The 21,291-nt window shown below is 36.2% G+C and overlaps 1 protein-coding gene across 1 annotated transcript in view; it reads right to left on the minus strand.

The window, feature by feature from the left end:
- LOC149796006 (ATP-binding cassette sub-family C member 1-like) overlaps positions 1–21,291 on the minus strand; it is a 128,228-nt gene that overhangs the window by 86,383 nt on the left and 20,554 nt on the right. Inside the window, exons 7-11 of the mRNA XM_089965928.1 lie at positions 20,734–20,795; positions 16,663–16,800; positions 14,881–15,141; positions 3,056–3,236; positions 1,058–1,378 (exon numbers count right to left, since the gene is read on the minus strand). Coding sequence (XP_089822054.1) covers positions 1,058–1,378; positions 3,056–3,236; positions 14,881–15,141; positions 16,663–16,800; positions 20,734–20,795 — 963 coding nt within the window. The remainder of the gene's footprint in view (positions 1–1,057; positions 1,379–3,055; positions 3,237–14,880; positions 15,142–16,662; positions 16,801–20,733; positions 20,796–21,291) is intronic.

Consider the following 21,291-nt stretch of genomic DNA (forward strand, 5'->3'; position numbering starts at 1 on the left):
AAAATATTTGGTACCAAAAGATGAAATATATATGATATTAACATAGAAAAAGAAATTTCTCTTTTATTTTATACCAAACTTGCTCCAGAACTGAAGTTTGGAAGATTAACTCACTATTCGGCACAACACACTCACCCCCAACCCCCTTTCACCTCACTTTTGTAGCCTGATTATATGTGTGTGATTTGGATTTTTAACGTGGATTTAAAAAATTTTCAGTCATATTGCTATGATATCTGCAGTGTGGCAGTTTATAGTGATGTCTAGCAGTGAGGCATCATGCTGCAGACATGTGGCATCATGTTCCACCCAGTCACATTATCCTGACACTAGGCGGACCAGTCATAACACTAACCTCTTAATGCTGACTGCCTATCAAGACAGCTGTTAGTACCATTTTTTAAGTCTTTGGTTTGACTCAAACCTGCAACCTCCCACATTCATGGCGGATGCTCTAACTACTAGATCAATGAAGCAGTCAGCCAATTAAGTAATACATGAAATGGTGTTGTTTTTTCATTTGTACCTGCCATCCTTCCCTTTTAACTGCTTCTACAACAACTGACTGTATAAACTGCCTCAAGAATAGCTTTAAACAATCTCTAAGCTGGACAGGTTACCATTAATGCATGCTATATGTTAAGAGCACATATTGAGTGATGCTTTTTTATGTTTTTCTCCTTTAAGAATACTGAAAATTGTGTTTTTCAAAACATGATCATCTCAGTGGGGTTTGAGACTAAAAAAATCATATCTTTAATGAGATGTATTGTGTTATGGCAGGTATGCCTGCACTGGTTATTTAACATGTACATTACAAATAGATTTCACTGTCATTACTTCTTTTACAGGTAACACAGATAAATTAATGTGCCTAATTCTAAATGTCAACAGGTGTACTATGTGCCTTCAGGTGTACAATGCACATGTCATTGAAATGACACAGATTAATCTCAAACTACTCATCATCTTGATTCGATGGTAATGGTATGGCCTGCGTATCATACTATTTAGTGTTTACAAACTTCATTTTATCCTTGTTGATGTTTAGTCTTACCTTTATTCCATTAAGTACTTCATTCATTAGTTTTATCCTCGAGTCTTTCAGTCGCATCTGTTGCACCTGCAGTTTCCTCTGTTTCATTGCTAAGACTGCATTTACCGGTATGAGGAGAATTAAAACACCAAGTCCTGCAAATACTGAAGCACCCAAAGAGTAGTACAGGAGTGTGATAGCCAGTGCAATTTGTAAAGGCGAGGACCACACCATCCAAAGATATCCAACAACCATCTGGACTCTCTCACAATCTACAGACATGAGGTTCACAATTTCTCCCACTGTAGAGCTCTTCCTGGCTTCATTATTCATTGTAATGGCCTGCAATATATTGATAGGAAATTTTATTGAAGGTGGTCCAAGAAAACATAATAGCAACTAATAGATTTGTTTAATCATTGTTTGTATGTTCACAATACCCATATTTATCTCTAGCATGCATTCACTTACTATATATATATATATATATATATATATATATATGCACACACACACACACACACACACACACACACACCAACTGAGCTGAAGTTAATACTTATTTATCTGCCATCACCTCCATTAAGACCAAAATGTTGTCAATTAAGTATTCACTCAAAGACACCCTTTTCTTGAGTCTGCATGATATTTATCGAGAAAGTCAAAATGTTTAACATTGAGCCTAATCTAAAAGCACATCAACATTGTGCCTATTGTTAACAACTTTAACACTGAGCCAAATTTAATAACTTTAACACTGTCCTTAATCTAAAATGCTTCATCATTAAGCCTAATCTATCACTGAGTTAAATCTAATAACTTTAACACTGTCCTTAATCTAAAACACTACATCATTAAGCCTAATCTATCACAAAGTTAAATCTAATAACATCAACACTTAAAAGTTTCATTTTCTATAATTCATGTGATGTTTGCTTTGCCATAATAAGCAACTTTTAAAGATTTGAGTCATGTTATGTATATTTGATTTAATTTATATTTGATTTAATTTAATTGTTTCTTAGTTTTATTTTATTTTTTAAAATTCCATTACATGCTATTGTAATGTAACTATATTTACTGGATTTTACATTTTCCAGAAATTAGTTTGACCTAACTGTTTTTTCTTGTAAACACTAATATTAGAAACTTTGTTTCAAATGCTGACCTAGTTCCTGACCTTGATTCAGATACAGTAAGAGATAAAGTAAACAACTTTATAAATTTTGTTAAAATATTCTTTCTTATAGAGTAAAAATCATTGGTTTTAGTCGAGGCCATGCTGGGAGAACATGATGTTGGGCATGTTAAAAGCTTCTACATTGTTCTAGAAATATGATCATGTGACCCTCATACGGGAATCAGTTTTGCATCTTAAATTAGTGTATAACTATTTTCTATAGAGAATTTAGTAAGTTGGGCTATAAACCATTAGCACTTAAAGGTGTTTTGTTGTGACCAGTTCAAGCTGAAATGCTATTTTATCGAATTATTAATTCTTTTCCCTGGGAATATTTAAGTACTTATACAGAATTCTTGGACAAAGACATTTATTGAAATTTTTTTTGGAATTCCAACACCTAAATATTGTTTTCTGTGGTTCATTCCAATGAATCCACAACTAATTAATACCTTTCAAAGATAATGAATCTTTGAGTAATTGGTACCCATTGTAAGATATTGAATTCCCAGTAATCCAGAAATAATTGCTACCCTTTGAAACATGCTGAATTTCCAGGAATCCACAAATAGTTGTTACTCTTTGAAAGATACTGAATTCCAAGTTATCCATGAATAATTGGTTAACCTTCCCCAGTAATCCGCAAATAATTGGTACACTTTAAACACTAATGAATTCCAATTATCTTGCAATCATTGTATTAACATGAAATAGTACAACACATGAATTTAATGTTTCATGTATATAAGACCTTCTTAAAGTGCAAACTAAATTATGACAAATTGATGAAAAATTCTGTTTTTTCTTTCTTCATTAATCATACTGTGATAAAACCTTACCTTTTTATATATAGCAGCAATGAGTGCCGATTTTATTTGCATTCCACATGTCATGCTGATCTGGAAGTTCTGATGAGAAAAAAGTGACTGGGCCATGGCTACCACAAAGAAAGAAGATGCATAGACAAATCCTTTCCATTTATACTCAGAGTTTTTATTCTCTACGTATCCAATCAGGACACTGTCAAAAAAAAAGAGAAAAAGCACATTGTTAAAATGAAGGACTACGTCAAATTTCTTTAAAGTGTTCAAATGAAAGACTGCTCCAAATCCCATTTAAGTGGCACTGAAAATAAAAACACTATCCTAATTACTGTTAATGATTCAACCTTAAATTCAGCATTGCTCAAGACTGTGTACCATGGATCATATTAAGATTTTCATGTAATGGAAGGGAAAATACAGTTATCTTTAGAAATGTTATTGCCATGAAAACAGCCAATTAATTGTTCTGTGCAATGATTTAACTTCTTATGCAATCTACTTATTTCCAGTTGGGTGGAAATATTTGATTCTGTGCCTTGAGCTATGGTCAAAAATGGGTGATAGCAGTCTTGTCATTGACAATTTGAAGTAATTCAAGTAATAATCTTTACAAAATGAAGGAATACAAGCATTAATCTTTACACAATGATGTAATACAAGCATTAATCTTTACACAATGATGTAATGCAAGCATTAATCTTCACACAATGAAGTAATGCAAGCATTAATCTTCACACAATGATGTAATGCAGCATTAATCTTTACACAATGATGTAAAATGCAAGCATTAATCTTTATACAATGAAGTAATGCAAGCATTTATCTTTACACAATGAAGTAATGCAAGCATTAATCTTTACACAATGAAGTAATGCAAACATTAATCTTTATACAATGATTTTTTGTTGTTGTTGTTCTAGGTTTAACACCATTTTTCAGCACAAGATAGGCTATACATGGCGGCCAGTATAACTGGTGGCGGAAGAACCCTGGAAAACCCAGGGAAGAACCACCAACCCACAAGAAGCTACTGGCAGGCCTTCCCATGTACCCATGCTTGCCAAGCCTTGGACTCGAATCCACGCAGATAGAGGTGAGATGGCAGTGATCCGGAACGGTGAGCACTTTAGACCACTCGGCCACTCTGGGATCCCTTCATACAATGAAATAATACAAGCATTAATCTTCACACAATGAAGTAATGCAAGCATTAATCTTTATACAGTGAAGTAATGCAAGCATTAATCTTTATACAGTGAAGTAATGCAAGCATTAATCTTTATACAGTGAAGTAATGCAAGCATTAATCTTTACACAATGAAGTAATGCAAGCATTAATTTTTACACAATGAAGTAATGAAAGTATTAATCTTTACAAATTTTCACATGGTCTAAATGTCAAGCTATGAACTCTAACATTAAATATCCAATATGTGTACCAAATATTGAAGATAAAATTTTATATAGTTGATTCAGTGGAGAATTCATATTGAGCTGCATCAATCTTCATATGAGTTTAGGTGTAGGAAATATCAATCTTCATATGAGTTTAGGTGTAGGAAACTTATTTGTCTGAACATGAACAGGGCAAAAATACATAATGGAGGTCACTGTAATGCATTTTTGCTGGATTTAAATTTGTATAAAACAATTTCTGATTTAATAATCCAATTACCCATTCACTTGACAGAATTTTATTTTGTTTAAAAAGAGAAGAAATAATCTCAATATCTGGCAGTTTTCATATCTCCCTTTATGGGTCAGCAACAATTAGCATGGAACATACAACACGTACAGTTAAAACTGAATTCACTTTTTAATGTTACCCCTCCTATATGACCAATTCAAATATAGCATTTATTTTACTCCAAGTGCAATACTGAGATAATAAGCCCATCAAATTTACTCCTTAAAATTTCAAATGGTCCATTGTTTTATTAATTCTGCATTGCTTTGTATGGGAATATGGTCCACTGGCCCACCACAAGGATCCACTGGTTTTCTGAGCTAGGGAGAAATGTTTGTGAAAACTGTGGAGCATAACCTAAAGAATGTATAAAATTCCAACAGTAGATTTATACAACTTTAAGATCATCTGCAGACATAAAAAAGTTGGATGATTTATTTATGCATTTTTTTGCAATGATGTTCATTGTACATGTCATGAAAAAATAAATCTGTTAATAAATTATGCTCCTCAGAAATACTTACTGAATCACATTAACATTAGGAATATAAACTGCACTACCTCTCAAATTCATTGATCCTGGAAAGATGAAAATGCCATCTTTCCTGTCTATATGCCAAATAAAGGGAAGTAGCTATTACCTATTACCTTCATTATCACCGCAAGTGGCTACCCATCAACTGGATTTTATCAGCTTAAGCTGAGCAATACTTCAATTAGGATTTTCAAATTTTTAGGGAGGTATAAAAGGATTAAATAATAATGTGTGATCAGTGTTCTCTAAGAAACAGTCTACAGAAGAAGAAAAAAAAATTTTCTTCACTGAAAATATACCATTAGCAGAAGAGGTAACAGGAAGGAAATGCATGCCCATCAAACCGCGATGTCTCAGAACATAAATTTATATAGTTCTACACATGCACTAGAGGAACTAATGATGGATAGATGGATAATTACGTGCATTTGTATGCCAATTTTTGATCTGGGATGCAAAAAATCAATGAAGCGGGAGTCCTCCGTACGCATGTAATAGGTGTGCAGCAAAATTCAAAGACTTGCCAGTCCTGCTTCAGTCTTGTGTTGATCAATTAGCTGTGCTAATATTTACAATGACAGAATTCAGTGACTGAAAAACCCCTTGATGTACATATATGTTGCCATTATAAGAGTACATCAAAAAGAACATGATGCAATAGCTGGGCAGCAAGTTCAAAGGCTCTGACAGGCGACCAGGTGGGGAAACGTACTTATATTTACAGTGATTGAATTCAGAGCCAGAAAGATCCAGAGATGTACATGCGGTCATTTATAAAAGTACATCAAATAAACAACTTTAGCTTTTGTTATTGTGTTGATTTCCGAATGTATCAGAATAAGTAGTGCACGTGACCTCAGAATCAAGACATGTTGAGACTTAGACAAAATGCCATTCGTAAATTTGGATAAGTATTTTGGGGTTAATCAGCTAACTTAGAAGATTCTACCGAGATTCACAGAGTGCTAAAGCTGCTAGAATTGATAGTTCGGATAGGACAGTAGCTAAGTGTAAGAAAGTGTGTGATGCCTAGCTTAGTGTTTGGAATAAGTCCTTACTTGGATTGACAAAATTCAGTATCATTCTGATGGATGAACAAGAGCTATTTAAGAGGTATATTGACTGACCATACTTTCTTTTAAAATGCCCCTCGCCTTAGCCCGGTTAGTTCTAGTGTTGTAGCGAAATGTATTCATTAAGACATAAGTAGCTAGGCCTAGTTTTGATATCAGTTACACTGACAAACTCTTGCCCATTCACAATCATATGTTTTGATAGCTGGTTGACCATTAACCCTTTTCCGAGTAACTATCAATTTCCTGCACGATATCCATTGATGATAAAAGAAACAAACATGTGTTTTAAGATTACAATCTGTGATCCGGATATATATTAACTGCCTCTTGTACACTATTTCATCATAAAATTAGTTTGAAACTCTAAGTTAACCAGTAGGTCTAATGGGAAATAATGTTTTCGTAAATCATCGGGCAAATATTTTCAGAAAAAATATACAAATCATTGAAAGCAAAGCCAAGGTATTATTTTATTAAAGATTTAACGTTAAAATGCAAATGATGTAGGTCAGAAACATATGGACAATGCTATATTGTGGATTTCGCGAGATGCTCTTTAAGGTATAAGCTGTTTTCCGACTTGACACGTATTTGCAAAAATACGGGAAAAAAACAGCAAATCAGATGCTATTTAACCATAGCCTAAAATTACTACAAGGACGTAGACAAATAAATAAACCATAAATTTGCAATCCTGTTAGTGGACTGTTGTAATGAAGCTATATTAAAGTGAGTGATTATGAAAACCTCTCCATCTAAAAATAGTTGCACTCACGTTTGTGTTGATTCTGTAGGAAAGAAGGGACTGCAACTTTTGATGGTGGGACTCCTATTTTTACCAAAATGGGAGTCCTGGACTCCGAGTTTTAAAATCCTATTGAGACCTCTGCATCTGTTCAGCTTAAGCTCTTTACATTCTACTGTAGATTGTTTTCTCCTTCAACTTTCAGATTACCAAGCTGGATGGTCAATCACACTTTCGATCCAGAGAATCTTCACTTCTTGCATATTTGGGGCTGGTAACCAACTTTTTTCCTTTCGTCTGGAGCATCGTATTCTGGTAACTGAGGCAGATTATGCTGAGGTGCCTGGGAGACCGAGTTGCCTGGGGGACTGAGGTGCCTGGGGGACTGAGGTGCCTGGGGGGCATCAGCTAAAAGGAGAGATGCACCAGGTAGTCCAGCTTCAGTAAGCTAGCCTTGTTCTCTTTCCAGCTTAAGTTTAACTCGATGATGTGCTTCAATGATCATAAGCTCCAAGCTTCCTGTATGTCTTCTGTGGAGGAAGTGACATGCTCTTGAGTCTAGTCAAGCAGGGTGCCAATAAGCAGCATTCTTTGAAAATCATCCTGTTTTTACCAAGCTGGCTTTATTTGCTTGATTTTTGTCATAGAATCATCCTCTTTTTACCAAGATGGCTTTATTTTGCCTGATTTTTGTCATAGAATCATCACTCTCAAAGACAGAGATGTTGGCTCTCAATTTTGTGAGAATTGGCAGCACAAGTTCAATTGAGGGACATGTTTGTTTGAATGCATTAAATGAAGTCTTCAAAACACTAAAAATCTGCTGTACAAGCCTCCTTTTTCAAACAAGGATCATGTATAGTTGCTTTAACTGCATGTCCTTGTTGAATATATTGCTCCAGAATGCTAAATGTTGAGTTTCATCTGGTTACCCAATCAAGAATTCACTTAGTCCTAGTCAGTGACTTTTGCTTCTCTTCCAAGATATAAGAAACTTGTGTGATTTTTTAAACATTGTTTACAAATGCATAAACCCTGGCTAGTACATCATAAAGGCTTGAAATTGTTGCAGCTTTGCTATTTCTACCAAAGGCTGCTATTGGTACTTAAGTGTATGGGCAGTAATGTGTTGTGTGTATGGGTTGAGTGTATGTGCAGTACCAGGTTGGGTGCATGTGCAGTACTAGGTTGAGTGTATGGGCAGTACCAGGTTGAGTGTATGGGTAGTACTAGGTTGAGTGTATGGGCAGTACTAGGTTGAGTGTATGGGCAGTAATATGCTGAGTGTATGGGCAGTACTAGGTTGAGTGTATGGGTAGTACTAGGTTGAGTATATGGGCAGTACTAGGTTGAGTGTATGGGCAGTACTAGGTTGAGTGTTTGGGCAGTAATATGCTGAGTGTATGGGCAGTACTAGGTTGAGTGTATGGGCAGTAATATGTTGAGTGTATGGGCAGTACTGTGTTGAGTGTATGTGCAGTACCAGGTTGAGTGTATGGGTAGTACAAAGTTGAGCATATGGGCTGTCCTAGGTTGAGTTTATGTGCAGTGCTAGGTTGAGTGTATGGAGAAAGCACTCCAACCATCCTAAAGACATAAGTTTCAAAGCTTTGACAAAATTTGATGCATTCTAAGAGGTTATGACAACAAATTCTGGAAACATTCACTTAGCAGATATGCCCTTTAAGACTGCAGCAGTATTTTCACCAGCAATAGTCCAGCTGCAAGGTCTTAGCCATGGTTAAACTGACCAACATGAGAACTAACTGTTTAGCCAATGTACACTAAATGTAGTTATGTATTTCTACCTGATTGACACCTGACATGACAAAATCAGTACACAAGCTTTATTTAAAACCTTTATTTTGGAAATGGCAAAGAGATACTGGACCCTGCTGATGCTTGTCATAATGCAGAAAGTAAATGTTAGCAAGCAAAAGAGGCCAAAGGTGACTTATAAGTGGGTGGTCAGAGCTCTGCAGACAAAACCTTGTAGATCAAAGCAAAGAAAGCTGAGGCTTTTCTAGGCATTGTTGAATCAGAAAGGATGATGGTACCTGTAAGCATGGATCATTGTGGTGGGTGAACTGGTTGTCAGGGATGCAATGACTGATATTACAAAACAGGATGCATGGGACAGTGAACAAAGGTTTGGAATCTGCTTTCAAGTGTTCACTAAGTGTATAATCTATGATCTTGGATTCATACTGGGTGCCTAGAATGAGGTGTTATGGAGCCTGGACCAGTGATGTAACTGTCTGGTTCCATTCTGCTATACTTCCATTGGTCTGCCACTGAGCTGCATTAAGTGGTTTTGTTGTTGTTGTTGTAGGGTTTAACACCATTTTTCACCACACGATGGGCTATACATGGTGGCCAGTATTAGTGGTGGAAGAACCCAGGAAAACTCTGGAAAGAACCACTGACCCTTGAGAGGCTACTGGTAAGCTTTCTGACATACCCATATTGGCCGAATCTGAGACTAAAACCCACGCAGACAGAGGTGAGATGGCAGTGATCCGTAACGGAGAGCGCTTTAGACCACTTGGCCACTCGGGGGCCCCCATTAAGTGGTTTAATGATTCTTGTGTCAAGTAAGCTAAATGTGCATGGAGTTCATAAACAATGCTTGAAATGTCAGAGTCATGGGCTGGACTCTATCTGTGTCTTAAAGCTGGGATGGAGTATACTGTGACAACTGATTACCACATCAGACTCTGGTGCCGATATACTTGATATAATAGGCATCCACGTACAAGCCAATGCTAGATCTCTTATAGCCAGCTGTCAGGCAACATACATTTTTAAAGCTGTGACTAAGTTTACCAAGAACATCTGCCACTGTACATGGTATGCATGGAAAATGTATCACTGTACAAGATCCTGGAAGTACAATGACATAGGGTGAGACTGTCCCACAGCTGGTGTTTTTCCTCCACGAGGTGTCATCTGCTACCAAAGTCCATTACTCCAGAAATGGAAAGGTCATCATTGCCAGCATCACGGAAAGTATGTGTTGATTGCATACCTACTACTGGGCCAGATGAGTCACTGTACTGTATCAGAACTAGGCCAAAAATTGAAATTTTCATGAAAATCTTAACTGCCATCAACGATATAGGCACAAGCAACAACTAAGGCAGTGGCAGCAAAACTGATGGAGTCTACATCCTTGACACAATATACAAGATAGTGGCAGCAACACTGATGGAGTCAACATCCTTGAGCCAACATACAAGACAGTGGCAGCAAAACTGATGGAGTCTACATCCTTGACACAAGATACAAGACAGAGGCAGCAAGACTGATGGAGCCTACATCCTTGACACATTATACAAGACAGTGTCAGCAACACTGATGTAGTCAACATACTTGACACAATATACAAAATAGTGGCAGCAAGACTGATGGAGTCTACATCCTTGACACAATATACAAGACAGTGGCAGCAAAACTGATGGAGTCAACATCCTTGAGACAATATACAAGACAGTGGCAGTAAAACTGATGGAGTCTACATCCTTGACACAATGTACAAGACAGAGGCAGCAAGACTGATGGAGTCTACATCCTTGAGACAATATACAAGACAGTGGCAGCAAAACTGATGTAGTCAACATCCTTGACACAATATACAAAACAGTGGCAGCAACACATGGAGGCAACATCCTTGAGACAATGTACAAGACAGTGGCAGCAACACTGATGGAGTCAACATCCTTGAGACAATATACAAGATAGAGGCAGCAACACTGATAGAGTCAACATCCTTGAGGCAATGTACAAGACAGAGGCAGCAACACTGATGGAGTCAACATCCTTGACACAATGTACAATACAGAGGCAGCAACAGTGATGTAATCAACATCCTTGACACAATATACAAAACAGTGGCAGCAACACCGATGGAGTCTACATCCTTGAGACAATATACAAGACAGTGGTGACAAAACTGATAAGTCTACATCCATGATTGTCCATTTCTTCACACTCTCATTAGTTTATAGCAAATTGCAAGGATGGTCACCTATACATTCTCGGGCCATCATGAGAACATGACATGGCCCCATACCACTGCTATACCCGTAGAGTGAATGGTCATCATTCAGCTAGAGATGTTAACACCCCATGTACATAATCCTACCCACTGCATTTACACATGTATATACTGGGATCATATCACTGGTATACTCAGGGGAAATCAGCCAACTATAATCTTGAACTTACTGTGATGGGGATGCTAAATGTACAAAAAATGGGAATGGAATTATATATGCCAGATGTTATAAACTGTAATAATAGATGTTTAACAGCATTCACAAACAAGACTGAGTACTGTAGTTGAACTGAAATACTGCTGTGGCAGGCAAACAAAATGTCACTGTCACACTTATTGTATGGCAAAACTTAACAAATCAAGTGTGAAATGTTCGTCTACAATGACAGAGCAAGAAGAAGACAGGAATATAGTTGACACATATATCCCTAGTGTGTGAAATCTCTGTAGAATCACCCAGTTTAGAATTTTCAAGGCCTCGAAGAAGATCAGGCTTTCTAGCATGAGCGGATGTAGTAACTACCAGCAAAGGTCTCGCTAGCATTTTGGTAAGAATAGGAGTCCCACCAGCAAAGTTGCAGTCCCATATCAGAAACTTTTGAACTTTCAGATTAGATGAACTGTTTGTTGCCATTGAGTTTAATTTCCACATTCTTTATAACACTAACATGTACAACCGTGTCAGTTTATTCTGCGCATCTGGTAATTCTGCACAATGATATGTCATTTCTGTAAACATTGGATCATGTGTTGTTTTGGTTGAATATCCAATTTGCATCAAGAAAGAATGATCCTCCTTTAATCAAGGAAAGTGATATTCATAAAGTTTACAAAAATTACCCACATTTCTCTAAACGAGTATAAAAATGTGATTTCTAAAATTTCAATATGAAGACCCAATCCATGACCTTCTTGAACTTTTAACTCAGAAAAGCCTATTTAATATTTATCTTTTAGTTTCATACAAATAAATACATTATTTAAATGATAGAATTGTTTACCCTAGAACAATGCTCTATCTTAATCAAAGTTTCTAATTTTGCAAAAAGTTGTCCCACACCTACTTTATCGTCTACTATCCAATTTGTCAACTTGCATATCTGACAGAATCCTGGGTGTATAGTCTGTTTCTAAATTCTTTAGTACTTATTTCCCATAAACGAGGCATTGTAAACACATTATATCATACAATTCATTGTTGCTTCTCTTGAACATGATAGCTTATTTTTTAAAATAAAATAATGAATTTTTACTAACTGTTTTACGAGATTGGTTTAGTTTGTTTAACAGCTCTTACCATTTAGTGGCATTGTTACACTGAATTCTGTAAAAGCAGCTATAAATATGACCTAGATCATTGGCTGAAATGCTGACAGAAAGAGACCAAAGTAATGTACTTAATTTCCATAGCCTAATGCATAAACATTACATCTTTTCAAAGCCATGTGCAGAATAGGCCACCATATTGCGAGTCATGAAAACATAGGGGTGGTATCAAAGTTTGTCAAAAATTAGTATTATTTTGAACAGAATATTCTAGTGACAATTGCCACTTTTCAACTGGTAGCATTGCAGAATTTATTTTCATCAATTGGTCGAATCTGGTATGCATTGCATCAAAATTGGTGACCTTAGATGCACAGAAAAGCCCGACAGTGGTGTAACTCTTGTGTGCCCTTCTGAGGGTGAGAATGACTTTTGTCAATCCAAGGAATAGTCTAATTCCAAACACTGAGCCAAGCATCACACACTTTCTTACACTTGGCTACTATCCCATCCAAACTATCAGTTCTAGCAACTTTAGCACTCTTCTGATCTCAATAAAGTCTTTGTTAGTTTGCCGTTTAACCCCAAAATACTTATCAAATTTGCAAACGACATTTTGTCCAAGTCTTGATGTGTCTTGATTTCAAGGTTGCATGCACTATTTAATTGGCAAGTCAGAAATGAACACAATAATGGAAGCTAAAGTTCTCATGTACTCTTATAATAACCACATGTACAACGTGGAGTCTTTCTGCCTCTGAAGTCAGTCGGTGTAAATATCAGCACATTTTCCCACCCAAGCTGCTAATCGAAGTCTTCGAACTTGCCACCCAGCTACTGCATCGTGTTCTTTTAATGTACTTTTATAAATACAGCAGGCACACCTAGGGGTCTTTTAACTGCCGAATTCTGTCATTGTAAATATCAGTACAGCTAACATGATCAATTAATCACCACATTCTCCCACTCAGTAGGTGGTTCAAGTAGAACTGGCAAGTCTTTGAATTTGCCTCCAGCTATTTGCATGTGTATGGAGGACTCCTGCATGGGTAATTTTCTGCGTCCCATATAAAAAAATTGCATACAAATTCGCATAATTAAGCGTTTCCGAGACCTCTGACCAGATATACAAATTTGATACCACTCCCTCAATCCAAGAGAAGGCCATTCTTGCTTGACATCCACATTAGCAAGCAGATGACTTACTTTTGTTGCTAAAATAAGCCAGGGGTTACAAGACAGTGGATATATTTCACATATATTATGAATGGGAGAGTTGGATTTACAATGTAGTGGTTGTACTCCTAATATATAAATGGATGTACTCCTAATTTATGTTGATTGGGAGGAATGAATTGACAAATCAGTGGCTGTACTCCTAATTTATTTCGATTGGGAGGTCTGGATTTACAATGCAGAATCTGTACTCCTAATTTATTTCGATTGGGAGGTCTGGATTTACAAGGCAGTCAATGTACTCCTAATTTGATTGGGAGTGCTGGATTTACAAGGCTGTGGATGTACTCCTAATTTATTTTGATGGGGAGGGCTGGATTTACAAGGCAGTGGATGTACTCCTAATTTATTTTGATTGGGAAGGCTGGATTTACAAGGCTGTGGATGTATTCCTAACATATTATAAAGGAGTAAGACATCTGAAAAAGAAAGTTTTCTATAAAAATTTGGTCAAATTTCTTTTGTGTGCATTTTGAGAACTTGTTTAAAGGTTTTCTAATTTAAGTAACTGTGGCTATACTGATGGTGGGTCTGCCTCATTTGTAAAAAATGTAAAGCCCTTTATGATTGGATGTTGTCAGTTAAATTTGGTCAAATTCTGTTGAGCTGTTTCTGAGAAATCTCATTGAAGGATTTTCTAATTTTAGTAATGGCAGCCAGATCTGATTGTGAATTTGGTGTAATTTGTATGAAACTGAAAACAATCTATTCCAGAATGTTTTATTAAATTTGATCAAATTCTGTTCAGCAGTTTTGAGAAGTTATTTAAAGGTGTATCTTTTTTTAGTAATAGTGGCAACGTTTGATGGCAGATTGGCACTATTTTACAAATCACCATAACTGTCATCATGCTTTCAGCTAAATTTGATCAAATTCTATTGAGGAGTTTTTGATAACTTGCATAAAAGTTTTATAATATTAGGAACCATTGCAGCAATGATCATATGCAAACTGGTCAACCAGTTTTTCAGAAAAGTTTCAATATAACAATTGTGAACAGATGTATGAAGCATAATGGATAACACATGATAGACAAAGGACCATGCCATAAGATCACTTGACCTATGGGCTAGTGAGATAAATCTAACAGCAAATAAGACTTTGTTTTTGGGTCAAAAATCTCCTGCAAGTGTTCCACAAAATATGAAAGATTAGGAGCTATCACCCTCTTTCTCACACACACACACTTTCTCTCATAAACAGCTGTGCATGGTATAAATAACAGTATGCATGTTTACTTGAGAAGCAATGGACTGGCAAACTGCAGCACATCGTAGAGCAGTTTACACCCCCAGGACGCTAAAATTGTTAGTCCAAAAACCTTTACAAGGACTTTAAACAGTGAGGGTAGTTTCTTTTCCTGCTGCTTCTGTCTTCGCTCTTTAAATGTGACAGTGTCGGAATCTTGGGAGTAATTTGAGCTCATGCCGCTCAAAAGTGGTGTTCTCTCCGAGTACTTGGAATAGTCTCCATTTACACGGATTGCTGAGTTCATTATTCTGTAAAAAAAAAATTGATCAGATGGTGAGGAAATTATATGAAAAATTCTGTTCAATAATTTTTTAAAAACATGTTTGCACTAAGCGTGCACACAACTAGCATATCTTAAAATATCAGCAATGTGTCCGTTTGAGAGTGATTCCCCCATCCCTTTTTGTTTCAACGATTGGTGCACATGAAAAGAATGATAAACTCTGTTAGAGAGTATGCATGTTATGCATGGACATGCATAAGTTTACAAAGGATACATAAAATATGATGAAAATATCATCAGAGCATGATGATAAAATACATTCATTTAAAAAAGGAAAAATTAATCTTCAAGCATTAAAGCCATGTTAAACAAAGGCCATGTGTGGGAACAACTGCACACAGAAAAATTATTATACAGAAAATAGTATACACAGTTAACACCAAGGAGGGGATTAACTGGAAAAAAACACATTAGATCACGATGACAAAACAATCTGTGCACGACTACTTAAATGTCTGTGAAGTCTGCCAAGATTCAATGTAATTCAATAAATGCTCTTGGACAAGTTGCACACAAGAATTATTATAAATAGCATATGCATTTAACAACTAAAGGGCCTCAACTCTGGAAAATTCCTTTAAGAGTGATAAAACAGTGATATGCACAAGTTATATGAAAAAATGCGGGAGTAGTTAGTCACACAATGGTTTCAGGACATACATAGGTACAATATAGAAGTCTATGTATATAAGGCCATACACTAGCCAGCTTTGCTTGTCTGAACCTTCAAGTCTAGTGGTATGTGTGCCTCACTCTCAGACAAACTGGTTTTGATTCCTGACTGTCACAGATCTTTGTCTCCCCTCATGTTACATCTGGGGGATTATCCAACTCTCAATTGGAAGCCCAGTTAAGAATGCTCTTCAACCACTTTTTGAGGCAAATGTGGTGACATTCGCAGATGAATGTGAAGGTAAAGAGGTTGGAGTGTAGCTGACTTGGTACATAAGGCCACTTACTAACCACCCAAGAGATGGATGCCCATCGAGAGTTTGAGGAAGTAATATTCATCTGGACATGAAATAAAACAATATAACAAACATAAATCTTAAACCTCATTGCAAACTTGTTCAATGTTTCTGCGTCCATCAGCCTCTTTTTGCAGTCTACTGTCCCAGTCTATCTATCACTCTGTCTGTATGTCTCTATTTCTCATAGAAAAACTCTTTTTGCAGTCTAATTTCCCAGTCTACCTATCAATCTGTCTGCCTGTATGTCTCTATTTCTCACAGAAAAACTCTTTTTGCAGTCTAATTTTCCAGTCTACCTATCAATCTGTCTGCCTGTATGTCTCTATTTCTCACAGAAAAACTCTTTTTGCAGTATATTTTCCCAGCCTACCTATCAGTCTGTCTGTCTCTATTTCTCATATAAAAAAAACTCTTTTTGCAGTCTAATTTCCCAGTCTACCTATCAGTCTGTCTGCCTGTATGTCTCTATTTCTCACATAAAAACTCTTTCCTCTTACAATATGCCACCTACTTACACTTTCTGTCTGCACCTAGCAACCTCTTTCTCCCATGCCATGAAGAAAGGTGGATGTATGCGAGTGCTATGATCCCTAGGGTTAAGTTCCCACAAGTCTGTCTCCTCAATCTCTCTACGGAACCCTATTATAGTCAGTCTGAAATGAGATTTGAAGTCAATGTCACAGACAACAAAATCAAAAAATATAAAATTATCTATCACAACTGCAAATAAATCATGCTTAGATCCTTCACCTTTATCAAATTTTAATATTACTTTCAACAAGCATTCCTGTTCACAATAACACTGAACTATTGATCCGTTTATCAAACCGGATTTTCCATGTCCTGAAGTAATAATTCCAGTGACAATCTGCTTAGTAGGTATGTAGTGATAAATCCATCTGATCTATGCAAGATCTAAATCTACAATCAATTATCAAATTACCATTTCCAGATCATCAATAATCCGAAACTGAATATATCTCATTGCAAACAATGAGGTCAATTGTTTTTATTTTGAGCAATTTTTGTGAATAGATCTCTCTACAGATGTTGTACATTTATGTATTATATTTCAAGCATTTGATAAACTTTGTGAATTATAAATTTGGTGACATACCTGAAGATGAACTTAAGTCCTCATATTTGTAAGCAAAAGCATTATTTATGAAGATCTGAGGGAAGCCTTTGATCTTTGTCCACCACATATGAAAATTTGCTGTGAACAAGTCTACATGGTAAACTGATTATTGTTGATCAACTTTCTAACTGAATGATTAGTAAATCTGTCAGTAATTTTCAAAAAATGAGAAATCTGTAAATACACTAGCATAATTTTTGCACAGCAAATTACTTGGACAGCTGTTTCCTCAATCTGCAGCTTGAGAAGAAAATTGTACATACTGTTTTATGAATTAGTGGCGTTGAAACAAGATGGCAGTCAATTACTGAATTTTGGCATGCATAATGCATGCTGATATACAACACACACACACCATTTTCATCTCAGAACGAGGGAAAAGGTTTCATTCTGCGATATAAAACATTACACAAGTATACACCTGGCATACAGATTATCATATATCAAAGAAAATTTGCATATTAAAATGAAACAAAGAAAGATTGAAAATATATAAAATATAGCATATGTCCAAAATACTAATTCAAAATAAATAAATTAATTAGTAAACAGTCTTACTGTCTTAAGATTTTGACCTAAGAAACAAAGGTGGGAGATAATATGTCAAGATGAATTAACCTTGTTACATGTGTTGTAATTAAAGAACTTAGAATGCAGATGTGAACTGTTGTCAAAATGAATTCATATAAGCTTTAGCTATTGATAGTCCATTATCACCACTGCCAGTGTCCTCTCAGATCTTCTTGCTTTAAACTGATATGAGTCATAGTTTGGGCATTTACTGACAGACATAGCAAGGGCATTTACTGAGACATATTATGGGCATTTATTGACAGACACAGCATGGGCATTTATTGTGACATATAATGGGCATTTGCTGTGAGACACAGTATGGGCATTTACTTGTTGTTGTTGTTGTAGGGTTTAACGTCATTTTTCAGCACACGATAGGCTATACATGGTGGCCAGTATTAATGGTGGAGGAAGAAACCGGGAAAACCCTGGAAAGAACCACCGACCCACGAGAAGCTACTGGCAAGCTTTCTCACATACCCAAATTGGCTGAATCTGAGACTTGAACCGGCACAGACAGAGGTGAGATGGCAGTGATCCGTAACGGAGAGCGCTTGAGACCACTCGGTCACTCGGGGCCCCAGGGCATTTACTGTGAGACATAGCATGGGCATTTACTGACAGTTGTAGTATGGGCATTTAATGAGAGAAATTGTATGGGCATTTATTTGACAGACACAGTATGGGCATTTACTGACAGACATAGTATGGGCATTTATATACAGGCACAGTATGGGCACTTACTGAGTAAAAATAAAGTTCCCATTTTGGAATGATATGAAATTAGTATAAACTCGCAGAAGGGCAATCACATTAATTACATGGCAATTTTCTGTAAAATAATGTTTATTTACTATCAACATCATTGCTTTAGTGATATTCATTAGAAGTCATTAACTATTATGTAAAAAGTGTCAATAATTATTAAGGTATATCTTGCTGGCAATAATTCATATATTTTTTGTCAACTTCGTTAACTGCATCAGACTTGATCTGCAGACAGTAGTAGTTAAACAGGGGCATTCTGAATGATGACGAAAAGGCTGAAATTGCATACTTTCCAGGTCTCATCAACATAAAGCTGCTCACCAAATTTGGTTAAAATCCAACCATTCCCAGAAATCAAAATTGTTAATTGGCAGCTAGATACCCAGACTAACAGACTGTGATTATTACAGGGCTCGGGAGATTTCATCCAAATGGGCACATATGAAAATTTTAGAACCAGTCTATAAAGCAGGTGATACAACAACTGGAACTCTGCACCACTGCCTATTAGACTGCATCTCTGCTTTATAGTGATTAAGTTTCCAATTCTGGATATAATTCAAGTCCCAAACTGCTCAGCAGACACATGAGTGTGTTACGAGCTTAACAAAATAGTTCTGAATATTTGGCCCCTTTCCTCTGCTTTGTTGCAAAGACCTGCCAAAATCAATGTAATATATGTGTTGATTGTAATTATAGGTAAATTTCTTCATAAAACTGTGCTGATGGTTGCCTATGACAAACATAAAACTTCACATGCTAAATGGAGCACTTCCATTACTAAATCTTGTTTTACTGGGATGTAGTTTGTGCATATTCTCAAAACTCTTTAGTTTTGGAGGTAAGTCTTGCATCCCATAATGCCTAAATGGAAGTGATAGTTTTGGAAAAGTGGAATGTGTGAACTCCGATTAAACTGACAATTGATAATGATAGGAAAATGTCATTTGTTCCATACATTATCAAAATGACACATTCTGATGATTGCTAGGAGTTTCTGCATGGCTAGTATACTGGTAGAAGACTTTAATACAGTTAGCAATACTGATTGTAAAATATTGTAGACTGCTTTTTAAAACAAGTGTCTATCAATGCGAGTGACACCCCATTGTCTGCAAAGAATAGCTAGGATTTCAAGATAAGTCAATTTTCTTTTAAACTTCTGAGAGCTGAAACCATCTTTGATATTCTTGAGTTATAAGATTTTCATATTAGCTACTGGATGTCATATTGGGATCACTTTCATTCAGGACCAACATCATAAGAAGTCTTCTGGTAAAAAACTCATTTCATTATGTCTTTCTATTCAGAAGATTAGCAAGAACAAGGTTTTCATGCTGGATGCCATGTGGCCATATTAGATGTTATATTGTTTCCATTTTAATTTTGGACCAACTAGACATCACAAGAAGTCTTTCAGTGAAAACCTCATATTTAATGACCACAATACAGAAGCAATAGCGATAACAAAATTTTCAAGATGGCCACTATGATGACCATGCTGGGTAACTGTATGGTTCCAATTTCACTTAGGACCAACCAGACCTCATAAGAAGTCTTCAAACAAAAACCTCATAACAATATGACTTTCCATTCAGGAGGAGTAGTGATAAATATGATTCAAAATGGCTGCTATGGGGGCCATATCAGCCAACAGATCTGCACCATTTTCATTTAGAACCAACTAGAAATTGGAATAAGTCTTTCAGTGAAAGCCCCATATTGACACTACCATCCATTCAGGTGGATAGCAACAACAAGATTTTCAAGACAGCCACTTTTGTAGCCATAATGGTGGTCCAGGTAGCACCATTTTCATTTTTGACCAACTAGACCTTGGGATACATGTGCATGAAAAGTTTCAAGGCAATCATTCAAGTAGTTTAGGAATCTTGATAAAAAACTTGTGCTAACAGAAGGATGGATGACAGAAGGCAGACAACAGACCATCCCATAAGATCTTCTAGTCTACAACCAGCACAGCTAAAATGGCAGCAATTAATGCAGTTGTTTTTTTGTGTGTGCTATACCACAACTCACATAATCTTTGGGCTATCTCAGACACAAATTTAAGGCTTGAAGTAGGAGTACTTTGAGCTAAACTTACGAATTCAACCACCAGAAGAGGATTCGTGACAAGAAAGAAGCTTCAACTTCAGGACATGGAGGCTGCAATATGATGACAGTGATAAAGATCAATGAAAAATACTTTTTTAAAAAACTGATTATGGAAATAGTACAGCTTTATCAGGCACAAACACAAACTCACCATCATGATGTGTTACAATAAGTTAATTTCATTTCAATGTGGAAAACTGGTCAAAATTATTCTATAAATTTCAAATCTTTACCTTTATGCCTGGGCTCAAAACTTGTACTAATCTACTAATGCGATTTTTTAAAATACAAATAATATTTCTATGAAAATACCTACCCAATCATAGCACCAAGGATGCAAAGGGAAATAACTCTTACAGACTAACTACCCTTGTTCCTACTAGCTGGCCACTTGAATCCCAGATGTTACCACTTTAAGCTTGTGCAAAACCATTAATAGGATGCTCACATTTGCAGGAACAAGAATTATTGTGTTATGCATATTTAAGTTTTATTATATACTCCATTTTTTCTCCGTTGACTTTAAAATGTCAGAATCATGGAGTAT

Source organism: Sinohyriopsis cumingii, chromosome 7, assembly GCF_028554795.1.
Source record: "Sinohyriopsis cumingii isolate HCF-2022 chromosome 7, ASM2855479v2, whole genome shotgun sequence".
NCBI lineage: Eukaryota > Metazoa > Mollusca > Bivalvia > Unionida > Unionidae > Sinohyriopsis > Sinohyriopsis cumingii.